Source organism: Haliaeetus albicilla, chromosome 5 (assembly GCF_947461875.1).
Source record: "Haliaeetus albicilla chromosome 5, bHalAlb1.1, whole genome shotgun sequence".
Classification (NCBI taxonomy): domain Eukaryota; kingdom Metazoa; phylum Chordata; class Aves; order Accipitriformes; family Accipitridae; genus Haliaeetus; species Haliaeetus albicilla.
Genome location: NC_091487.1, coordinates 36,179,100 through 36,197,307, shown reverse-complemented (window position 1 = coordinate 36,197,307; position 18,208 = coordinate 36,179,100). Strand labels below are relative to the sequence as shown.

General features: G+C 38.4%; 1 protein-coding gene across 1 annotated transcript; it reads left to right on the top strand.

Moving 5' to 3' along the window:
- Positions 1–7,673: 7,673 nt before the first annotated feature.
- EMC7 (ER membrane protein complex subunit 7) lies at positions 7,674–17,960 on the top strand. The gene is made up of 5 exons (XM_069784130.1): positions 7,674–7,924; positions 11,030–11,149; positions 13,193–13,331; positions 13,849–13,929; positions 16,039–17,960. Exons 1-5 carry the CDS (start codon positions 7,689–7,691, stop codon positions 16,189–16,191), a joined length of 729 nt encoding a protein of 242 aa, XP_069640231.1. The 5' UTR covers positions 7,674–7,688; the 3' UTR covers positions 16,192–17,960.
- Positions 17,961–18,208: the final 248 nt, after the last annotated feature.

The window sequence follows — 18,208 nt, the reverse complement described above, 5'->3', positions numbered from 1 at the left end:
ACAGCATCATCTCTGCTAAGAAAATAGGAAACCCTTTTGCTGAACCCTCAGTAGGATTGTTTCGTAGCAGAACTTCCGTTAGAACGTTCCAAACTCATATCTAAAGTTGTGTCCATGATTCAGTTATAAAAGTACTTGTTTTTCTTTCCTGTATGTGCCTCTTCTAGGTCAAGATGCAACTATGTGCTTTGTATGCCAGGAGAATCTTCTCATTTTAAATGCACAAGCTCAGACTTTTTAATCTCCCCATGTTTTGTCTGCCACAGAGACTGTCCAGCCAGATAATGGGCTGTGTGAAAGCCTGCAGTGGGACTTGCTGGTGGTCCACCTGAGCTCAAGCTCTTTGTGGCCTTGCTGAAGAATGCTTCTATTCCAGATACCTACACTGCAGCCATTAAAAGGTCCAGTTGCTTTTTCATCAAGCATCATGCTATTTTATGGAGAAGGAGATATCATGTATTGTAAGATTATCAGTTTCAGAGATGAGCAGGTTGGTGGTTTTTATTTAGTTTGTTGTGTGGTTTGGTTTGGTGGTTTGTTTGGGTTTTTTTTCTTCTTTCCTAAATGGGTATTACCTGGGCCCTCAGTTCGTTGATGTATATTTTTAAGAGTTTATACACTTTATTTCTTCCCTCCTCTACCTCTCCCCTGCCCCAAGTCTTGCATGAATACAGAGTTGCCCTGGCAGTTATTTGATTTTGTTTCCTCTTTCCAAAACTTCTTATTTTGACATTTCAATATCTAAAAGCACATCTTTACTCTTGCAAAAAGTAATTCTAAACTAGACACCAGAGTCTCTGTCACCTGGAGTGAACACCACTGTTAAAATGCTTTGCTGAATTCTTTAGGCTTGCAGGAGACAGTAAAAGCTTATAAATTAAATCCTGCATTATTTTTTTGGTGGATGATTGTTGTTTTAGTTGCCTAAAATAAAAGTTCTAAAACCAAAATACAAAATTAAATTTAGGACTCCTGCTGTCTGTGGCAAAGCTGCTGCTTCCAGTGGGCCCTGCATTTCACCAGACATTATACGGCTTCCCAGAGGAGCCTGTTGTCAAATATGTTTACAAATAATGAAAGCAACTAGCTGGAGGGGAAGAAGAGGCATTTGAAGATGACTTGTGTTACTATTTTTTCAAAAACTTAAACTTATATGGGAAATACAAAAATTACCCATTCTTAAACAGCTCAAAAAATTAAGGAGTAAAAAAATGTAGGCATCCAAACCCATGAGTTATACGGCAAGTACAAGACTTCATGCTGCAATTGTAAAGATTTTTTTATGATAAAATTTTATATTAAGTATCTAAAAATTACTTAATTTAACCTCACAGTGCTGATCTGAGAAGTGGCAAATCCTGCTTCAGGCTGAACTATTAAAGTAAAAAAAAAAGTATAGAATCGCTGTATTCCCATAGGACTCTTATTTACCTCTAGTCTAAGGTTGACATAGATAAATATATTTGAGTCAAACAGGAAATACTACTACTTACTGCAAAGCTGCTAATCATGTTGCTTTAATGAAGCTGTTTAACACATTGAATAGCAATGTAACAACGCATAGAAAATTAGCTTGTTTGCCATTGATTAATGATAGATAATGTGTGCAATTCACTATAGTGGTTCATTTGAGCAATTCTCTGTGATTGTACTAACTCAGGCTCATCAAGGCAAGTCTTTACTTGCACAGTCTGATGATTCAGCATAAAAGCCCACACAAATAGGAATGCCCTTTAAGCATAAAAACAGGATTCATATTTAGCTTTCTTACAGTGTAATAGAGGTGTAATGCACGTCCAAAGAATTCAGATAAGGCAGAGATTTAAAGGTAGAAGAACAAAAGTTGCTTATTTCAATAATGGCTTGAAAATAGTTACAGAAGAATCACAAGCCAATACAGTGAAATAAGACAACAGGAAAAAGCTGTGTGCAGTTATTCTTCTAAGTGTTGAATTTCAAAGAAGCAGCAGCTGGTAAACTCCCTCAGGTATCAGCTGTGCATGTATAAGGTTATATATATCTCAAATGCCAGTCTTGTACAAGGAAGGTATGTACAGAGGAACTTAAAGCCAAGGAGTTATAGTTCTTGGCTTCTCAAGAGCAGCCAGAATGTGTTTGTTTAAAAAAAAAAAAAAGGTTTCTACAGCTACTGCTGAAGATGACAAGCAGTAGGAGTAGCTAAAGCTTCAGAAAAAAACCCAGCACTGCAGAAACATTTCTTAATTTCTGAGATCAAGAAATAGCCAACTGAATTCAGAGCCACTGTAATTTTCTATATATAAGAGAATGAGTTGAAGGCCCAGCTTTGTTCCTTTTGCTTTGTCAAATAATAAAAGTGCATGGGTTTTACTACTTCCATATTTAGTTTGAATCCAGATTTTCTAACAGTACACACTGTAATAGTTTTTGTAACAACATATTTAATACAGCAAAGAGAATGGTTATCATCTACAAAATGCCACTCCAATTACAATTGCATTATTTTACATCATTTATAGTGGGATTTAAAAGTATAATAAAGACCCCCCAAAAAATTAAGGATGGATGGGCTTTGAAATGGTGCCAATCAATCTTTAGTGGCCTTTGGTCAATCACCCCCTTGAAAACCAGCATAGAGTTTCATAATAGGCCAGAAATGCCTAAACTTCCAGACAGAACGTGGCTCTGTGCCACTTTTGGCCTTTATTGCTTCAGTTTTTCCTAGCACAGAAGCAACTGTAGCATAATTTAAGCAACTTCTTAAGGTGCTCTGAATTACAGCAGCCCTTTGTATGCTGGACACAGGATTTCCCAGACTCTCTGGGGCAGACAACTTGCAGGCCTGCTTTGACTGTGAATGTGTCAATTGGTTCCTGAACAGGATTCTCTCTGGTAGAAGGTCCTACCAAAGTGCTTGCAGCTGCTTTGTGTTGCTCTGACCTCCTGTCTGGTGTGAAACAATTTTACACAGCATGTGAACAACTTCTTGAGTTTGAAATACAAAGAAGGGAATGACATTTTGCGGTGGTCTAATACCAATACTGCAGTAAAGCAAAAAAATACTTCCATATGTCATTCCGTAAAGGATGTGATAATGCTGTATTATGTGGAGGCCACCTTGTGGCATTATGGAAGTAGTATCCAGATATAAAAAACAACACAGCGTTTAGGTTGCATACCAAGGAATAAGGATTTTAAACTGCTTGTATTTTTGGAAACCAAATGGCACAGTGATGTGTCATTCTAGCCTTATGTGAATGATTACAGGTGGTGTCTGTACAGGCAACAACACAGGAATCTGAGGACGTGTGTAGCACTGTTCTACATGGCATTGCTTCTTACATAGCTTAATGGATGCTGTAGTTCTTAAAACATGCTGCTTGTGTGGTTTATGCACAATTGCTCCTTAACAGATGTAGGGACAAATTTTACAGTGAACAGGAGCAGATGAGTACTGCAAAGTACTGTAAAACCAACTTCCAGGTTATCATCATGTTACACCTGTATTTGTTCTGCCTGCAAGAGGGGATCTGGAAATTTTTACGGGAGGAAAATTATGTTCCTTTTCCCTGCACTTAAGCTAGTAATTAAATTTCTTCCACCAAAGAATGAAATTTGAGTTCAGTAAAGATCAGTTCAGTCAATTGCAACCAGACAAAACTGGCTATTGTCTGGCAGTCTCAATGTCAGTGTTTGCTAATTCCTATGAAGAGTGTACTGAAGTAGTATCCTGTTTATGTTTTTGGACATATATTATCAGAAAGGTGGAAACAATTCACTCCTGGGGAAAAAAAAAAGTCTTCAAGTTGGGGGTGGAAAATGGAGGTAAGGTAAACCTGATGGCAGCCTGAGTACATTTGTGCCCCAACTCAGAAGCAGGACCCTCTCAGGTTGTTTTACATTCAGGACACCACAAAGACTGTCACTGAATCCAGGCTGCAATCCTGACTTGTTCTGTACATTTTCTTATGTTAAACTAAGTAAACGTTTCTAGTGTAGCACTGTAAATTGCCAGTAGATGGCAAAATGATTCCATCCTACAATAAATTTTATTTTTAAAAAAATCAGTGCTGAAGGAAATATGCTGCACAATTTTTGTTAATTCTGTTTAAACATAGTAAAGCTTGTGAAGGAGAGAGCTCAGTAAATGAGTTAACCTTGCTGTGGCCTTTTACAGTACCTTTATGATGAATTCTTCCATCTACCTTCCGTTTGTGTATTCTCATAGATCTGCTTGCTTGGGTGGGCATTTTGATTTCTTCTCACCTCTAATTAGTTTCTCAAAAAAAAAAAAGTAGGTATGAGTACACATATTATTTGATGCACATATTATTTATTCTTCTTATCAACTAGGTCTGTCTTTACTTCCACTGAATGTTTGTGAACTAGCATTGCTCATCTGGTGCACTGGGTGTTACCTGTATTGGGGGACTGACTCAAAGACTGTAGTAGGATTAGAAGCAGATGGCTGAAGCTGCTCCCTGCTTGTCTGCTGAAAGTCAACAGCTTTGCTTATCGCTGCCTGAATCATACACAAAACAGATTGTGGGCTGCTGCTCTTTGTGGTCCAGTGTATTAAAGTACACCAGTATCAATGACAGGATCATGTTCATTTTCAAAAGCAAATATTTAAATACTAGCCAAGGTGCTATCAGCTTTATAGAAAGAGAAGTTTTCAGAGCAATTGCACTGAAATGTTCAAAGGTGAATGAAATGCTTTACTAATGGTCAACTACAAGCAAAATTCTATATAGCAAGTTTTGCTAGCAGTCTGACTGCGAAAAGGATTCGGCACAAAAATAAGTTCTCCTACAGTTTTTTGTAAACTCCTTTCTCCCTCAGGGGAGACAAAAACCTCTCTTGCTACTTAAAGAGTAGCTACCAGTATGCCAGACTACATGATTCTCTGTAAATGGCTGTGATGCTCATGGATTTTGATGTTGCATTTGGAGAGCCCAGAGGGATTTGATGGGTCTCCTTTGCTTTTTCGGTTTGTACATGAAACCAGAAATGACAAGAATCTGGAAATGTGGATTTCAGTGTTATCAATGTGATGACATTACATTAGTCTAGACCTCCTCTTTGTTCAATCCATTAGGGACTGTCAGCTCTCATCCATCTGGCTGACAGTTCTGTAGCATTAGCGACAGCTGGCTGAAGTAACTGAGACAAACCTGAGAATTTGCTTGTGAGCAGGGTAGAACTTCTAAGAAACTTGCTAGTTTCTACGTAGCTGTTACTCAGGGAGTGAATCCATCAATGAAGAGACAGCTATAAACATGGAGGTCATCCTTGATTGCACTTTCAGGAGGCTGATGGAATTGTTCAGTTGTTTCAATTGAACTGAAACTGTTGCTTAGCAGTTTTTTATCTGTCTTCTGATCAGGGATTCACTTGACATCAAGCTGCAGACACAACTTTGCTAGTAGTGAAATTCCTTCCAGACAAAAACCAGGTAGCATCTACTAGATGATGTACTAAGAAAATGAGTAGTTGGTTATATTTTGATAAATTTATACCCAGACACTTTTATTTCTTTGTTTCCACTACTTTTGTTCTGGGATTTGTTCTTTTTACCTAGAAGGCAAACACCCACAGCATGGTATCAAAACTCACAAATGGCATTGTGCAATCCACTCAAAAGAGATGCTGTTATAGCTAGTCTTAATCGAAAAGGCAGTAATTAACCAAATTAATTATTTTTTTAGTTGTATACACTTAAAAATATGGTAACTGATGTATCTGTTTTTATGAAATAGTACTATTAATATGTAAAGAAGCTGTACAGTGAGAGGAAAAGGGACTGTTTACCTAACATTAAAAAGGTTGCATGCCTATATATGCAAAGTTTCTAATAGCTGTATTAAGATATGCCTCTGTAATGAAAGCTGCACCCACAGTCAGGGTTTCTACATGAGGGTGGGATTCTAGCCAAGAGGCTGTTTAAGTAACTTTGTCAGTTTGTTAGGAGGATGATACAGAGAGAAGCTTCCTGCATTAGAGTATGAAAGAACAAATGATGTTTTCTTTGGGTTCAGGAGGATTTAAACCAAGCAACTGTATTATCTAGGTTGTAAAAATAAATTCTTTGATTAAGGATTTCCTCAAAACTGGAGGACACAACCATTCTATGTGGTCTGAGAGCATCCTAATACAGGTGCTTGAGGATATTTTAAAAATAGGAGCATTTTTACACTAACTGTATATAAAAGCTAGCAACATGAGATGTCACTGTGAAGATGATGTCTTTCTGTGGTGCTATACTAGTGTCATGGTTTAATCCCAGCCAGCAACTAAGCACCACGCAGCCACTGACTCACTTCCCCTGCTCCCCCGCTCCCCCCCCCAGTGGGATGGGGGAGAAAATCGGGAAAAGAGTAAAACTTGTGGGTTGAGATAAGAACAGTTTAATGGAACAGAAAAGAGGAAACTAATAAAATGACCAGGTTAATCGCCTCTAACATAATCATGCTTAATAATTAAATAATGTTTTCAACGTGTTCAGTAATTAACTCTGACATAAGTAAGAGAGGTAAAAAGGAAGCAAGCATAGCCACAACGTGCCAATGAAATACGTATGACATAACAGCACATGCCGTGTAAAGGGAAATAAGGGTAGGGAAGGTATTACAGCCCTCTTGGTTTCTCCTGTAACTCTGTGCTTGCCTGCTGAGTAACAGATTTTCATACTATTGTACTGTCAACAAGTTGTGGTTATTCATCAGAAACAAACTGTAGTGCTATAAATCAAAAAGATGATGCTTTAGGCCTTGATTAAATGACCAATTTTAAGCTTTTTCTTTTGTAAGCTTTTTTGACTGTTTCCTAGAAAAAGGTTGATTATTACTCTTTGCATGATGACTATTAAGATTTAACTCTGAAACTAAAATGTCTTGATTATGAATGGATCCATCTGTTACCAGGGAAGAGCATCTACTTTTCACACATTTATGTTCTTCAGGTTCGCGTTTGTGTCCTTCAGTGTTTTAAGTAGCAAATTATCTCACCCTTTGTTTTCACTCACAAACTGAAAAACAAAGGAGCCCTCCCTCCCGTCCAACACCCGCTCCACTTCTCATCTTGGAAGGAGCGAATGGTGCGCGGGGACAGATTATCCGGCTCGCGAGCTACCGGTGCCGCAGAGTCAGAGCGAGCTCCGCAGAACGTTTTTAGCAGCTGTGCCGCTTTCAGGGGCCAAGAGCAGCAGCTGCGGGGTCGGGAAGGCCTCCGTGACAGCCAGCCCTGTCGCCTCTAGTGAGGGGCAGGTGCCCCCGCGGCCTTGCGGGCGCTGTCCCCGAGGTACGGGGCTTCCCCGCAGCCCGCGCGCTTGGGCGCGGAGGCCGAGACGAAGCAGCTCCGAGGGAAGCCCCGGCCGCCCGCTGCTCCGGCGCCCCCGCCCGGGCAGCCGCCGGCGCTCGGGCCCTGCCGCGCCTCACCCGAGGAGAGAGGCGGCCGGCGCGCTGCCGCCCTCCGACGCCTCCCGGCCGCAGGGCTTCCCCCGCTCCTATTCGCCCGGGCCGCTCTCTGCCGTGCGCATGCGCGCGGCCTGCGAGCCCTTCCCGCCCGCCAGGCGCGCACGCGCAGCAGGCCGGCGGCCCGGCTCTCCGGGCGGGCTGGGCTCCGGGGCCGGCGGGGCTGGCGCTCGGCGCGTGCGCGGAAGGCGGCTGCCCGGTGCCGGGAGGGAGGGAGGAGGGAGGGGGGAGGCGGCGATGGCGGCGCGGAGCGGGTCCGCCTGGCTGGCGCTGCTCTGGCTGCTGGCCTCGCCGCTGCCCGACGGCGCCTGCGGCTCGGAGGCGGCGGGGACGGCGGAGTCGCCGGGCGGCGCGGGCCCTGGGGAGCGGTTTAAGATCGAGGGCCGGGCCGTGGTGCCCGGGGTGAAGCCGCAGGACTGGATCGCGGGGGCCCGGGTGCTGGTGGACGGGGAGGAGCACGTCGGCTTCCTGAAGTGAGCGGCGGGCGGGGCGGGGCGGGGGGCTTGGTCCCGGCGGGGAAGGAGGCGTCCCTCGCCGGGCTCGGGCCGGTGTCGCCCGGCGCCGCGGGTGCCGCTCGGAGATACCCTCCGCCTCCGCGCCCCGGGCACGCCTGGCCTCCCTCCTGCAGTCGGGGCCGTAAGATGGCGGCCGGCTGTGGCAGAGGGGAGCGGGTCCCTGCGGGTTAGCGGCCTTGCCCCGGTTAGCAGCGCACGGCTGCGGAGGCGAACGCCTCGCGTCCGGCTGCGGCTTTGCTCGTCCCTGACTTTGTAAGGCACTGGACACGGCCGGGCCTGCAGTGGGAGCCTGTAGCGCTGTAGGGATTGCTGTTCTCGGCCTCCTGCAGACGTAACCAAATCGGTGACTAAGGCCGCTGGCTCTTCATCCTTCGAAAAGGTGGAACTAAGTTTTAATTTACAAAAAACACGTTTGCATTAAATTCTGGAGGGCGATGTTCTCGGCTTTTGCGGGTGCGAATTCTGACACTTTTTTTAAGAGCCCCTCCTTAGCTAAGAATTTACTCGTTCTGGAGAAATGTTTGTGGCAAAAAGTTAAGAGTTGTAGTTATCTATTGCAGTACCTGTGAAAAACTTTTTCACTGTACCAGCGAAAGCCATTTCAAGGGATATGGCTTTATTGCTTCACACAAGATCATGCAAATGTATGTGGAAGCTGTAAAGAATCACATTAGCAGTCTCAGGTGGTAGTAGGTATATTTAGATTAGCAAAGGATCTAGAGATAATAAGGCAGAGAAAATGTCCTCAATTAAAATTGAACTGATCTCATAGTTCGAAGAGTAGAAGCTAATTCTAAAAGAATTTTTGTAATCTTCAGTACAGTATAATACATTCCTTTTAAAATTATGTGTTAAAATGAGAAAGTTTATATGAAATTAAGATACACCATCTCATAAATACCAATCATTTTTAATTATTCCCTCCACAGTAGAAGTTGAACTGAACTTTGACTCTGGGAACTGTCGTTGGGTTAACACAACAGATTTTACTCTGCAAAACTTGCAGAATCTTGTCAGTGTAGCACCTGATAAGCCAGTACAACCATGTTGTGGGAGCCTGGCATAATTAGTAGCTGATTTAATAAATACCATGGAGTTGGTAAGCTTCCAAATGCTTGCTTGGAACTTGAGTTGTCTGAAATATGAGGAAATAGTCTTACCTAAGAGCATACCGTATTTATGACAGTGTAACCTAGATACCAAGCTCTATTGATTACATTAATTTGATATGTCTGTTTATAGGTGTATCAAATTATATTGATATAACTTAAATCCAAGCAATATTATGTCACTTGTTCAGTTTGATAAACATATTTGTAGATGTTGCGCTACCCTAAGTATGGTACTTTTTGGCAAAAGTGCTTTAATGTTGGTTGGGATTTTTTTTGTCACTTGTAATGAGCACAGTACTGGATGGCAGTATATTTTTAGTAAGAACTGTGTTAGAAGAAAGAACGGTTTTCTTAAATAACAGTGATATTTCAGGCTCAGTAGAAAGACCCTTCACTTTTGGTGACAGATTTAAATGTATTTGGTATATCAGGAGATATATTTGTCACCATCTCTCTGGTAGGTTTTGATTATATATTACATGGATGTCATTCCAGTTATCAAAAAGAGGAAAATAATTATTTGACACAGCAAAGCTGCTTTTTGAGTATTTCAAGAATCATTCTCTAGTACAGGCATTTTTATAATTCTGATTGGTTTCCCCACTGTAACAAAAATGAAACTTTTTTTCTTCTAAAAAAGCAGTGTAGGATAGCACTATATGAAGTGAGAATTTGCTTTGTCATATAAATAAATCTTTAGAAGAAAACTATAATTTTATCAAAATAATACTCTAAAGAATTAAAAATTAAAAGGAAATTCCTAGGAAAACATCCTTATAGCAGTTGCAATACAAGATAGTGTAAGCATTCTTGGAGGTTCAAATCATCACATAAAGTATTAGTGAAACCCATCTACACAGTAGTGGTTATATGCTTCTGTCTCCGTGGTGGGAAGGTCCTTAAGTGATATACATCTTTGAGAGAGAAAACTTGTGTGAAGGACGTAAGGACAAAATTCTTTTTGAGGGTTTGCTTTTACGAGGGTTCATTTATTTATTTTTTTTTCCTGATGCAAGTTTCTAATGTGTCAGGTTTTATTACTTTTTTTATTTCTTTGAACAACTTTTTTTGTCTTAACTTTGAGTCTTATTTTTTAGGAGAGGTGTCTTTTATATTAATTGTAAAAGGCTAGATAACACTAAGTTTTTCTTCTGGAAACTTCTGGAAGCATGTAGGAGGAAAACTACAAGCTTCTGTACTTTTAATTTAATAGCAACTGGTGCTGAAGCTTTCAGGTATCCTTTTACTAATATTTTCACCAAATATTGAAGTTTCATGTTTTAAAATGCAAGTAGTCTGTCTAAAAATCCCTTCTGTGGATATGTTCAGAGCTCTTTGTTTCCTTATTGTTGTGATAGAGCTTTCCAGCGTGGGCTAGTCCTAAAGGGAGCGATTAAAAGTAAAAACCTCTATTTTGCAATAAAGGCACAAACCGCAATTTTTGTGCATTGCGAGTCATCTCTAATATCTACCCACACTATGTAGGATGTCAATTTGGTTTTTTTTTTGCTTCCAGCAGAAGTATTGAAGCAAAGTAAACTTCATTGTGTGCGTACTGAAGCAAAGTAAACTTCATTGTGTGTATTTCAGAAGGAGAAGGAAGGTGTAGGTTGATTCTGCCATCATTTGAATACATGAAATCTAACCATTTCAAATCTTACTTTGGCTGTTAAATTATTCCTCCATCAAGACAATAGCTTGAGGGCATGAGAAAATCTTTAACGTAAATGGTAATTTCTGCTACTGTTGTGGCACACATTGATGAATGACCTTAAGGGGCTTGATATTATGAGTGCTAAGCAATTTAAATTTTCCTTTTGGTCATTGTTGTTGTATTAAGATTTATAATATTAAATGATACTATTACAGTTTCTTCTTTAAAACAAATAAAGCACCCTCTCTTGTGTATTGGAGCATATTGAAATGTAGTGGAACTTACTGGTTTTTTCAGGACAGATGGAAGTTTTGTGGTTCACGATGTACCTTCAGGATCTTATGTAGTGGAAGTTATATCCCCTGCTCATAAATTTGAGCCTGTGCGAGTCGACATAACTTCAAAAGGCAAAATGAGGTGAGCCTTTCCTGATTTGCTTCTGTATTGATCTATTAAGTATGCCTGACAGCACAGTATAAGAAGTAATATAGACAGTACTGTAGATCTCGTGTTCCATTTCAGATCATGTTTCAGCTTCTTTTAACATCACTTCTGGGAGCACATTTCTTAAAATCCAGTCTGATTTCCTTCTTTGTTTCATATGTATAGCCTTAAATAAGAGGAAATGGATAAAAAGAGTCCTTTTACTTGTTTACTCTTGTTATTTTCTTATGCAGCTATCCTGAAATAAAATCTAGTTAATTGCTTTATCTTTTGCCAATACATTTTTTTTTCTTCTTCCCTTTTTCCTCTCTTTTTTGGTAAATGTTCTGTCAAGACTTGGCACAATGAAATTCTAATTCCAAATTCCAAAAAATTTATGTTACGCTTCCATAAGATACTCCTTACAGTTACTGGCAAATGCTGGTGGTTGCCAGCCTGCAGTATTTCTGTAGCATTGTTAGCTATTTTTTATGTTATGGCCAGATAATGTTATCTCTAACAACTATAACTGTGCATCTGTAACTGCACACTATTCAGTAAGTAATACAGAAAAATGGCTATCCTATCTAATAAGGTGATTTTCATTTAAATGAATATGTTTGTAGTTAATTTTTTCTTTGTTCAGGCGCACATGTAGTATCTTAACTTCCAGTTTGTCTTTTACAGTATCTTATAAAATATGCTATTATGTTTTAGGAGTACAAACATCAATAAAAACACTGCAGCAGTATTTTTAGGGAAGGTTAAAAATTGAAATCTCAAACTGAAAACAGTGCAAACAGTCTGTTTATTATAATAATAGCACAATTTGTGCTTAGATTTTTTTTTCAAGCTTTATGAAATTTTTATTTTTGTACTTTGTTAGGCAGTATCTAATTGGCAACAATCAATATGTAATAAATACGGAAGGAACTTGGTGAAATAGACACAATACTGTGTATAACCTCTGACTTAGCACTGTTTTGGTGTCTGAGAACTAGAGGTAACAAATTTGACATTTAACTAAACTACTAGGGTATGTCTGCAGAGCAAAGTACCAGTGGGCTTGACATCTCTACCAGTCAAACAGGTAGGAACTATAATGAGGAATACAGCTGGGAGATGCACGAAAAAATGTGATACATGGGGGGGGAAACGTCAACTGGGCTTTTCTAAGGGAAATTCTGCCTTAAAAAAAAAAACACTGAAAACAAACAAAAAGATGAAACAGCATGTGGATAACGGATGTGTTTGATAAAAGCTACTTGAAAATCTCAAAAGCTTTGGAGGAAAATATGTAGTTATAAGGTAGGAGGGAAGGACATTCTGTGGATGAATATTTGGTGAAAAATTCAGAAGGAATAAATTATTTCTCTTGTAATGGGCAGAAGTCATGCCTGGAGTTGCTCAAGACGGGTAAGTATTCATAAATCATGAAAAATGGGTGAAGAGTGACAAAGTTAGATGATAGTGCCAAGTAACTATCTAAATACTAGGCCCAAGTGAAGAATACTAGTGAAGAACTATCAAAAGAAGGCCTTGTAAAGTAAAAAAGACTGAGATTCAGTGTTGATAAATGCAAATTATGATAAATTGCACTACGGGGAAAAGGTAGTATTAACTTCATATATAAATAAATAATTGTTGCCCAGAGCAAACTCTGCTTAAGCTACGCTACACTGTTCAAAGCTGTACCTTCTCTTTAAACATTGCTGCTTTTCTTGCTCGTTACCAAGGTGAGAAAAAATGTTTTGCAGAAGTCACATTTGAAAAAATAGTTCTGATGTTTCTGATCTGCAAGTCTGTTTTCCATATCAAGCCTAATAGCTAGCCTGGAAAAATGTAGAGTATCATTTGATTCCATAAAGTATGCTGCTGAGAGAAATTAGCTTCTGAAAAGTGAAGCCTATCTGACACTGCCTCGCAGATGGTTTTGTGTGTAGTCTGTTATTAAAACTTTGGAATATTATTAAATTACCGTTATTATTTGTTAGAGATTGTATTTATATTTTTAATTATTTACATTTTGCTTATTAGAGCAAGATATGTGAATTACATTAAAACCTCTGAAGTTGTCAGGCTGCCATACCCACTCCAGATGAAATCTTCTGGACCTCCTTCATACTTTATAAAGAGGGAATCTTGGGGATGGACAGATTTCCTCATGAACCCTATGGTACGTACAAGCAACACACAAAGGTTAAAAGTATGCTAAGGATCCAAATATAGCTATCCTTCAGAATACCGGGAGTAAAACAGTTGAGAAAACATGTGCACGCTTTGCTCTTCTGAGAGGATTGTTTTTTCTTTGGTTTTTATGTGTTTACAAATAGAAGGTTTTTCTATGATCTCTCCTCCCCTGTATACTCGCTCCATTAACGTATGTCCTCTGAAAATAGCCCATAGTCTGGTCTAGTAGTGTGGAGATCAACATGTTGCGAGACTGTAGTTATAACAGTTGAAAGAGATAACAAGCATTTACTTTAATGGTCCAACTTTGAAATCTATTGTTTAAAACATAATACTTCCTTATCAGTTTTCTTGCATGACAAGTGGATTGCTGTTACTGGGTTACTGACTCAGAATGCAGTAGTTCTAGAATTCGGCTGTTCAGCTAAATCTTTATGTCAGTATGTCTAAAAACGTCTGGAGCAACAAATAAGCTGAAGAAGTATTTGCTGTTTTCTGTGTAGGTGATGATGATGGTTCTTCCATTACTGATATTTGTGCTTTTGCCTAAAGTTGTCAACACCAGTGATCCTGATATGAGACGGGTAAGTACGTTCAATTGATACAGATAGAGAGAACAAAGATAATGAGATTTTAAGGTACAGAAAAGGAATAAAAACAAACCCAGACTTCTAAAGAAGTCTTAATGGGCATCGTTTATTCAGTTAATACAGTGTTGCTGTTCTAACAATGAATTCTAACATTTCCAACTCATGAATTTGCTGTTAAACAGCACAACACGGAATTAAATTGTTTGGCACAGCTTTGAAAGTATTACAGTATGAATGGTGTTTTCCTGAGTTTTAGAGCAATAAATATGATTTCTCAAACGCTATTTTTTCTATAGATTTCCAATGCACTATGCTTAAGCCTAGCACTTTGGGTTTAGACATAATTTAATAAGCATCAGGTGTGTTGAGAAGAGTATGATGTGGGGTTCTCTTATCCATCAACCTAAATCACATAGTTTACAAGACTGTTAAATCCAGATGTCACAATAGTGTATATGATATGGAGTCTTAATGTAGTCAGTAAATTATCTGATTTATTGTTGTTTCATCATGCAAAATACCGAATAGCAGAAGGCTAGGACAAAATGGAGATTCAAGGTGTTTGTTAAATCTTTTTGTATTTTTAGAAGTATTCCTTGTCTGTCTTGGTGGCTGCTTTTTGAGGGTTTTGTTAATTTAAACTCCTTTTCCTCTAAATGACCACTGTCTTCAGTAGTACTTTATAGGTGTCTGAGTCTTTTTTTTTTTTTTTTTTTTTTTTAAGTAATACCTATAAAAAGCATAGCAGAGCTATGTAATGCTTTTTTGGCTTTAATTTTGATTGAAAATATGATACAAAGATATACTAGATATCTGTGGCATGTTCTTCAAACCAAGCTGAACTTTAGAAGTTGAATTTTTTAAAAATCACTTATTGCTTACTTTTTTCACTGATCTGACACTGCTTACAGACAGGCCATTGTGGTGGTAAACCATCAGAACTTCTGACGATTTAGTTGTTACTAGCTGACTGATATGACTTGTTAAGGAGAAATTTTAAGTTGAAGGAATCTTGCTTGTAATTTAAATTAAAGAATAGGAGAAGGTAGTTTTTAAGAATTCGGTTGTAATGGCATTCTCTAGATGACCATGTATTAAATTCTTAAGTGTATATCCATACTTCCTCCAGTTTTCTTGTAGAGGTTATGAAGTTTGTATTACATTTTTCAAGTTAGCTTGTTTTTTTCTTTATGGAATCAGCACAGTACTAGTTTATACAGAAACTTAATGATTTAGCTACTGTAAGTACTTTAAGTACAGATGTAGTATAGATGCAATAGTAACGAAGGCTACCATAACAGCTTTTGCTTTGTTTGTACCTTGAAGACAGTTAAAGCTGTATCATGCTGAATGGTAACCAGAAGAGCAAGGTGACAATCCCACATTAAATTGGCAATTACTATAAGCGTTATCACATTGTAGATGTGCAGTTCAGCTGTTGTATGCATTAAAAGTACTTCAGGATTTGTTTGTTTTAAACCATACTAATCAGTCTTGTAGAGCCACTATGCTAAACTCTAAAGTTACATTAAGCTTAGCTGGATATACGGTCTTATATTAAAATCCTTCCTTTCATGAAACAAAGAAAACTTAGCTGCTGTACACTAATAGCTTGATGTTACAGAGTAGGGCAATAAAAATATCTAATCCCTTCAAACAGCTTCCAAAATTTTTTAGATTTAGCATAAATAATACTAATTTGAAAATACAAAAGTATGTGAAATCTGTAAGATCACAGATCTGAAAATCTAGACAAAAGCTTAAATTTTAAAATGGAGGAAAGTAATGCTGAAGATAAATAATGGCGTTTTTTCTTTTAGATTTTTTTTTTTTAATTCGGTGGTTGCCCTGTAAAACTGCTTAAGACATGGTTACCTTTTTCCGTACACCAGTGCTTTTAGTTTTGGGGTTTTATGTTTCTGTAGCTGGGCGTTTGGCTGTGGTTGCATAAAAATATGTAGCAATATGTACCCTGGAGGACTACAAATAGTAAAACAGTATTTGGGAAGATCTGGCATCTTCCTGATATGATCTTTCAACTGATGCCTTAGAAACAGCCAGAACTGTTATGAGCTATTAAGGTTATCTAATCTTTGCACACAGGAAATGGAGCAATCAATGAACATGCTGAATTCCAACCATGAGCTGCCAGATGTCTCCGAATTCATGACAAGACTTTTCTCTTCAAAATCTTCCAGCAAGTCTGGTAGTAGCAGCAGTAAAGCAGGGAAAAGTAGTTCTGGAAAAAGGAGGTAGTTAAGTCTTCCTCCTAAGCCTGAGTTTGCACAAGTGTTTGTTATGTGGTATCATGTTTATTTGTCTTGAAAGATCAAAAAGCCACTACTGTAAACTTTAATCAGGCACAAAACACGGTATGCTACAACTGTGGTGTGTAGCTTTTTTTAGTCTATATAAGCTGTTTTGTACTTGACGGTAAGCAAAAGAGGACATGGCTTCAATACTGTATCTGTATAAAGTTACTGATGATACTGAATTAACTATATTGTTCTGTAGAGAATTATTGTAAATTATATGATGTGCTAAACTGTAATGAATGTCTTAATCGTAAGACAATGTATAAAAAAATTCAAAGATAACAGAAGTGGAGTTCAGTCTTAAGATGGCTTTAATGTTTTATACTTGCTATTGAGTTCTGAAATGAACAAATTCTCCTTTCAAAATTGAGTTGTGGGTTTACTGAGTATGTCATTTGCTTTATCAGCTTGTTGTACGTGTTACTTATAAAATGATTTTCTTTTACACTATTTGCTGTCTGTACACTTTAGTTCATGGACTTTCCACTTTTTATTGCCCAGTTTGATTCTGATCTACTTTCTGCTAAAAACTCTGGGCGGGGAAGAAATGCAAAGCATCCTGCATCAGAAAGTCTTTTAAGCTCTGTTAAGTTAATTATGAATCCAAGGTATCTATGTAACATGATGAACATTTATCTTGGATCTTCCCTTTCTAAATCACATGTATCGCTTCTGCAACACTTCTGGTTCTTAGTTTTCTGTGTGCTGTGCATTCATCTTATCAGTGGTATGATTTGAGGCCAAATACAGAACAAAATGTTTAAAATGAAAGAAAAAAACCAAAAAGGATAGTAGGAAGGTAAATCCCACTCATTTTTTAAATTATGTTCCAAAGTATATGGCTATCTCTAGGTATGCTAAGTCACTGGCAGAACTTTGAGCATACCTGTGTGTCTGTAGTGCAGTATCTTTTCAAGCTACCCAGTAACTTCAGAGAAGAGTTGAAAAAAATTGTTCTCCACTAGATGAACATTTGCAAATTAAAATGACAGCAACACCTGCCAAACCCCATTAGCAACTGTCCATAAATTTGTTTGTTTTAGCATAAATGCTGTTCCTTTCTATTTTTACAATTGCTAACTTCTTAGGTAACAGTATCCATGCAGTATGGGTAATGTATATCTGATTCCAAAAATGGTATTTAACATTCACCTAAAGTATACCTGAAGCATTTATTTGTTCTGCCAAACACTTAGGAAGGCTATGAATTGTCTTAGACTACATACTTAGAAGTATGCTATGAAACAAAAGCTGCAAAATACTAAGTACTCGTTCATAGGATTAAGTCAACTTTTAAGATGTTGGAGAAGAAATAAACCAATGGTTTTTGGACAATGAAAGATTTCAGTCTTTGCAAAATAGGCTGCACATTTTTGGTCTTGTTTTTTGTTTTGCTTGAGTGGTCTTTTTGTTTTGTATATTAAGTGAAATACTTACAATAGAGACAAGAGGATATTTGGATATTCTTGCCAGAAGGATTTACTGAAATGAGTGTCATGTTGCCTTTGCAAAAAACCAAACAAACAAAAAATCAAAAAACTCCTCTTTCAGCAGTATCTTACTGAAAAATTCATAGGGAAAATGGGGAACAGTTCTTTGAAGATGGAGCAATTAGCTTTGTTACTATGCTGTCCTGGAAAGTACAAGCCACAAGTTACTTTTGTTTAACAGTAATTGGAATGACAATTAAATTGCCTTAACTTGTTTTAATCACAGTTTGTTCAGTCATTAATCATACTGATGCATTTTTTCCTTGTTACAAAGGTAAGAACAGCAATATTTCCACCTTTCATTGTGTCTGTTCATGGTCTTGATCCATCCTTAAAGGGCAAATGGAGAATTTAGGCCATGAAAAGATGAAAGTCTCTGAAGAGTTCAGAGTGAAAAAATTGACAAGAATTGTAAGGATCCTATAAAACTTTGGAAGGAGCATGTGGAATATCCAACACTTCTCTTTT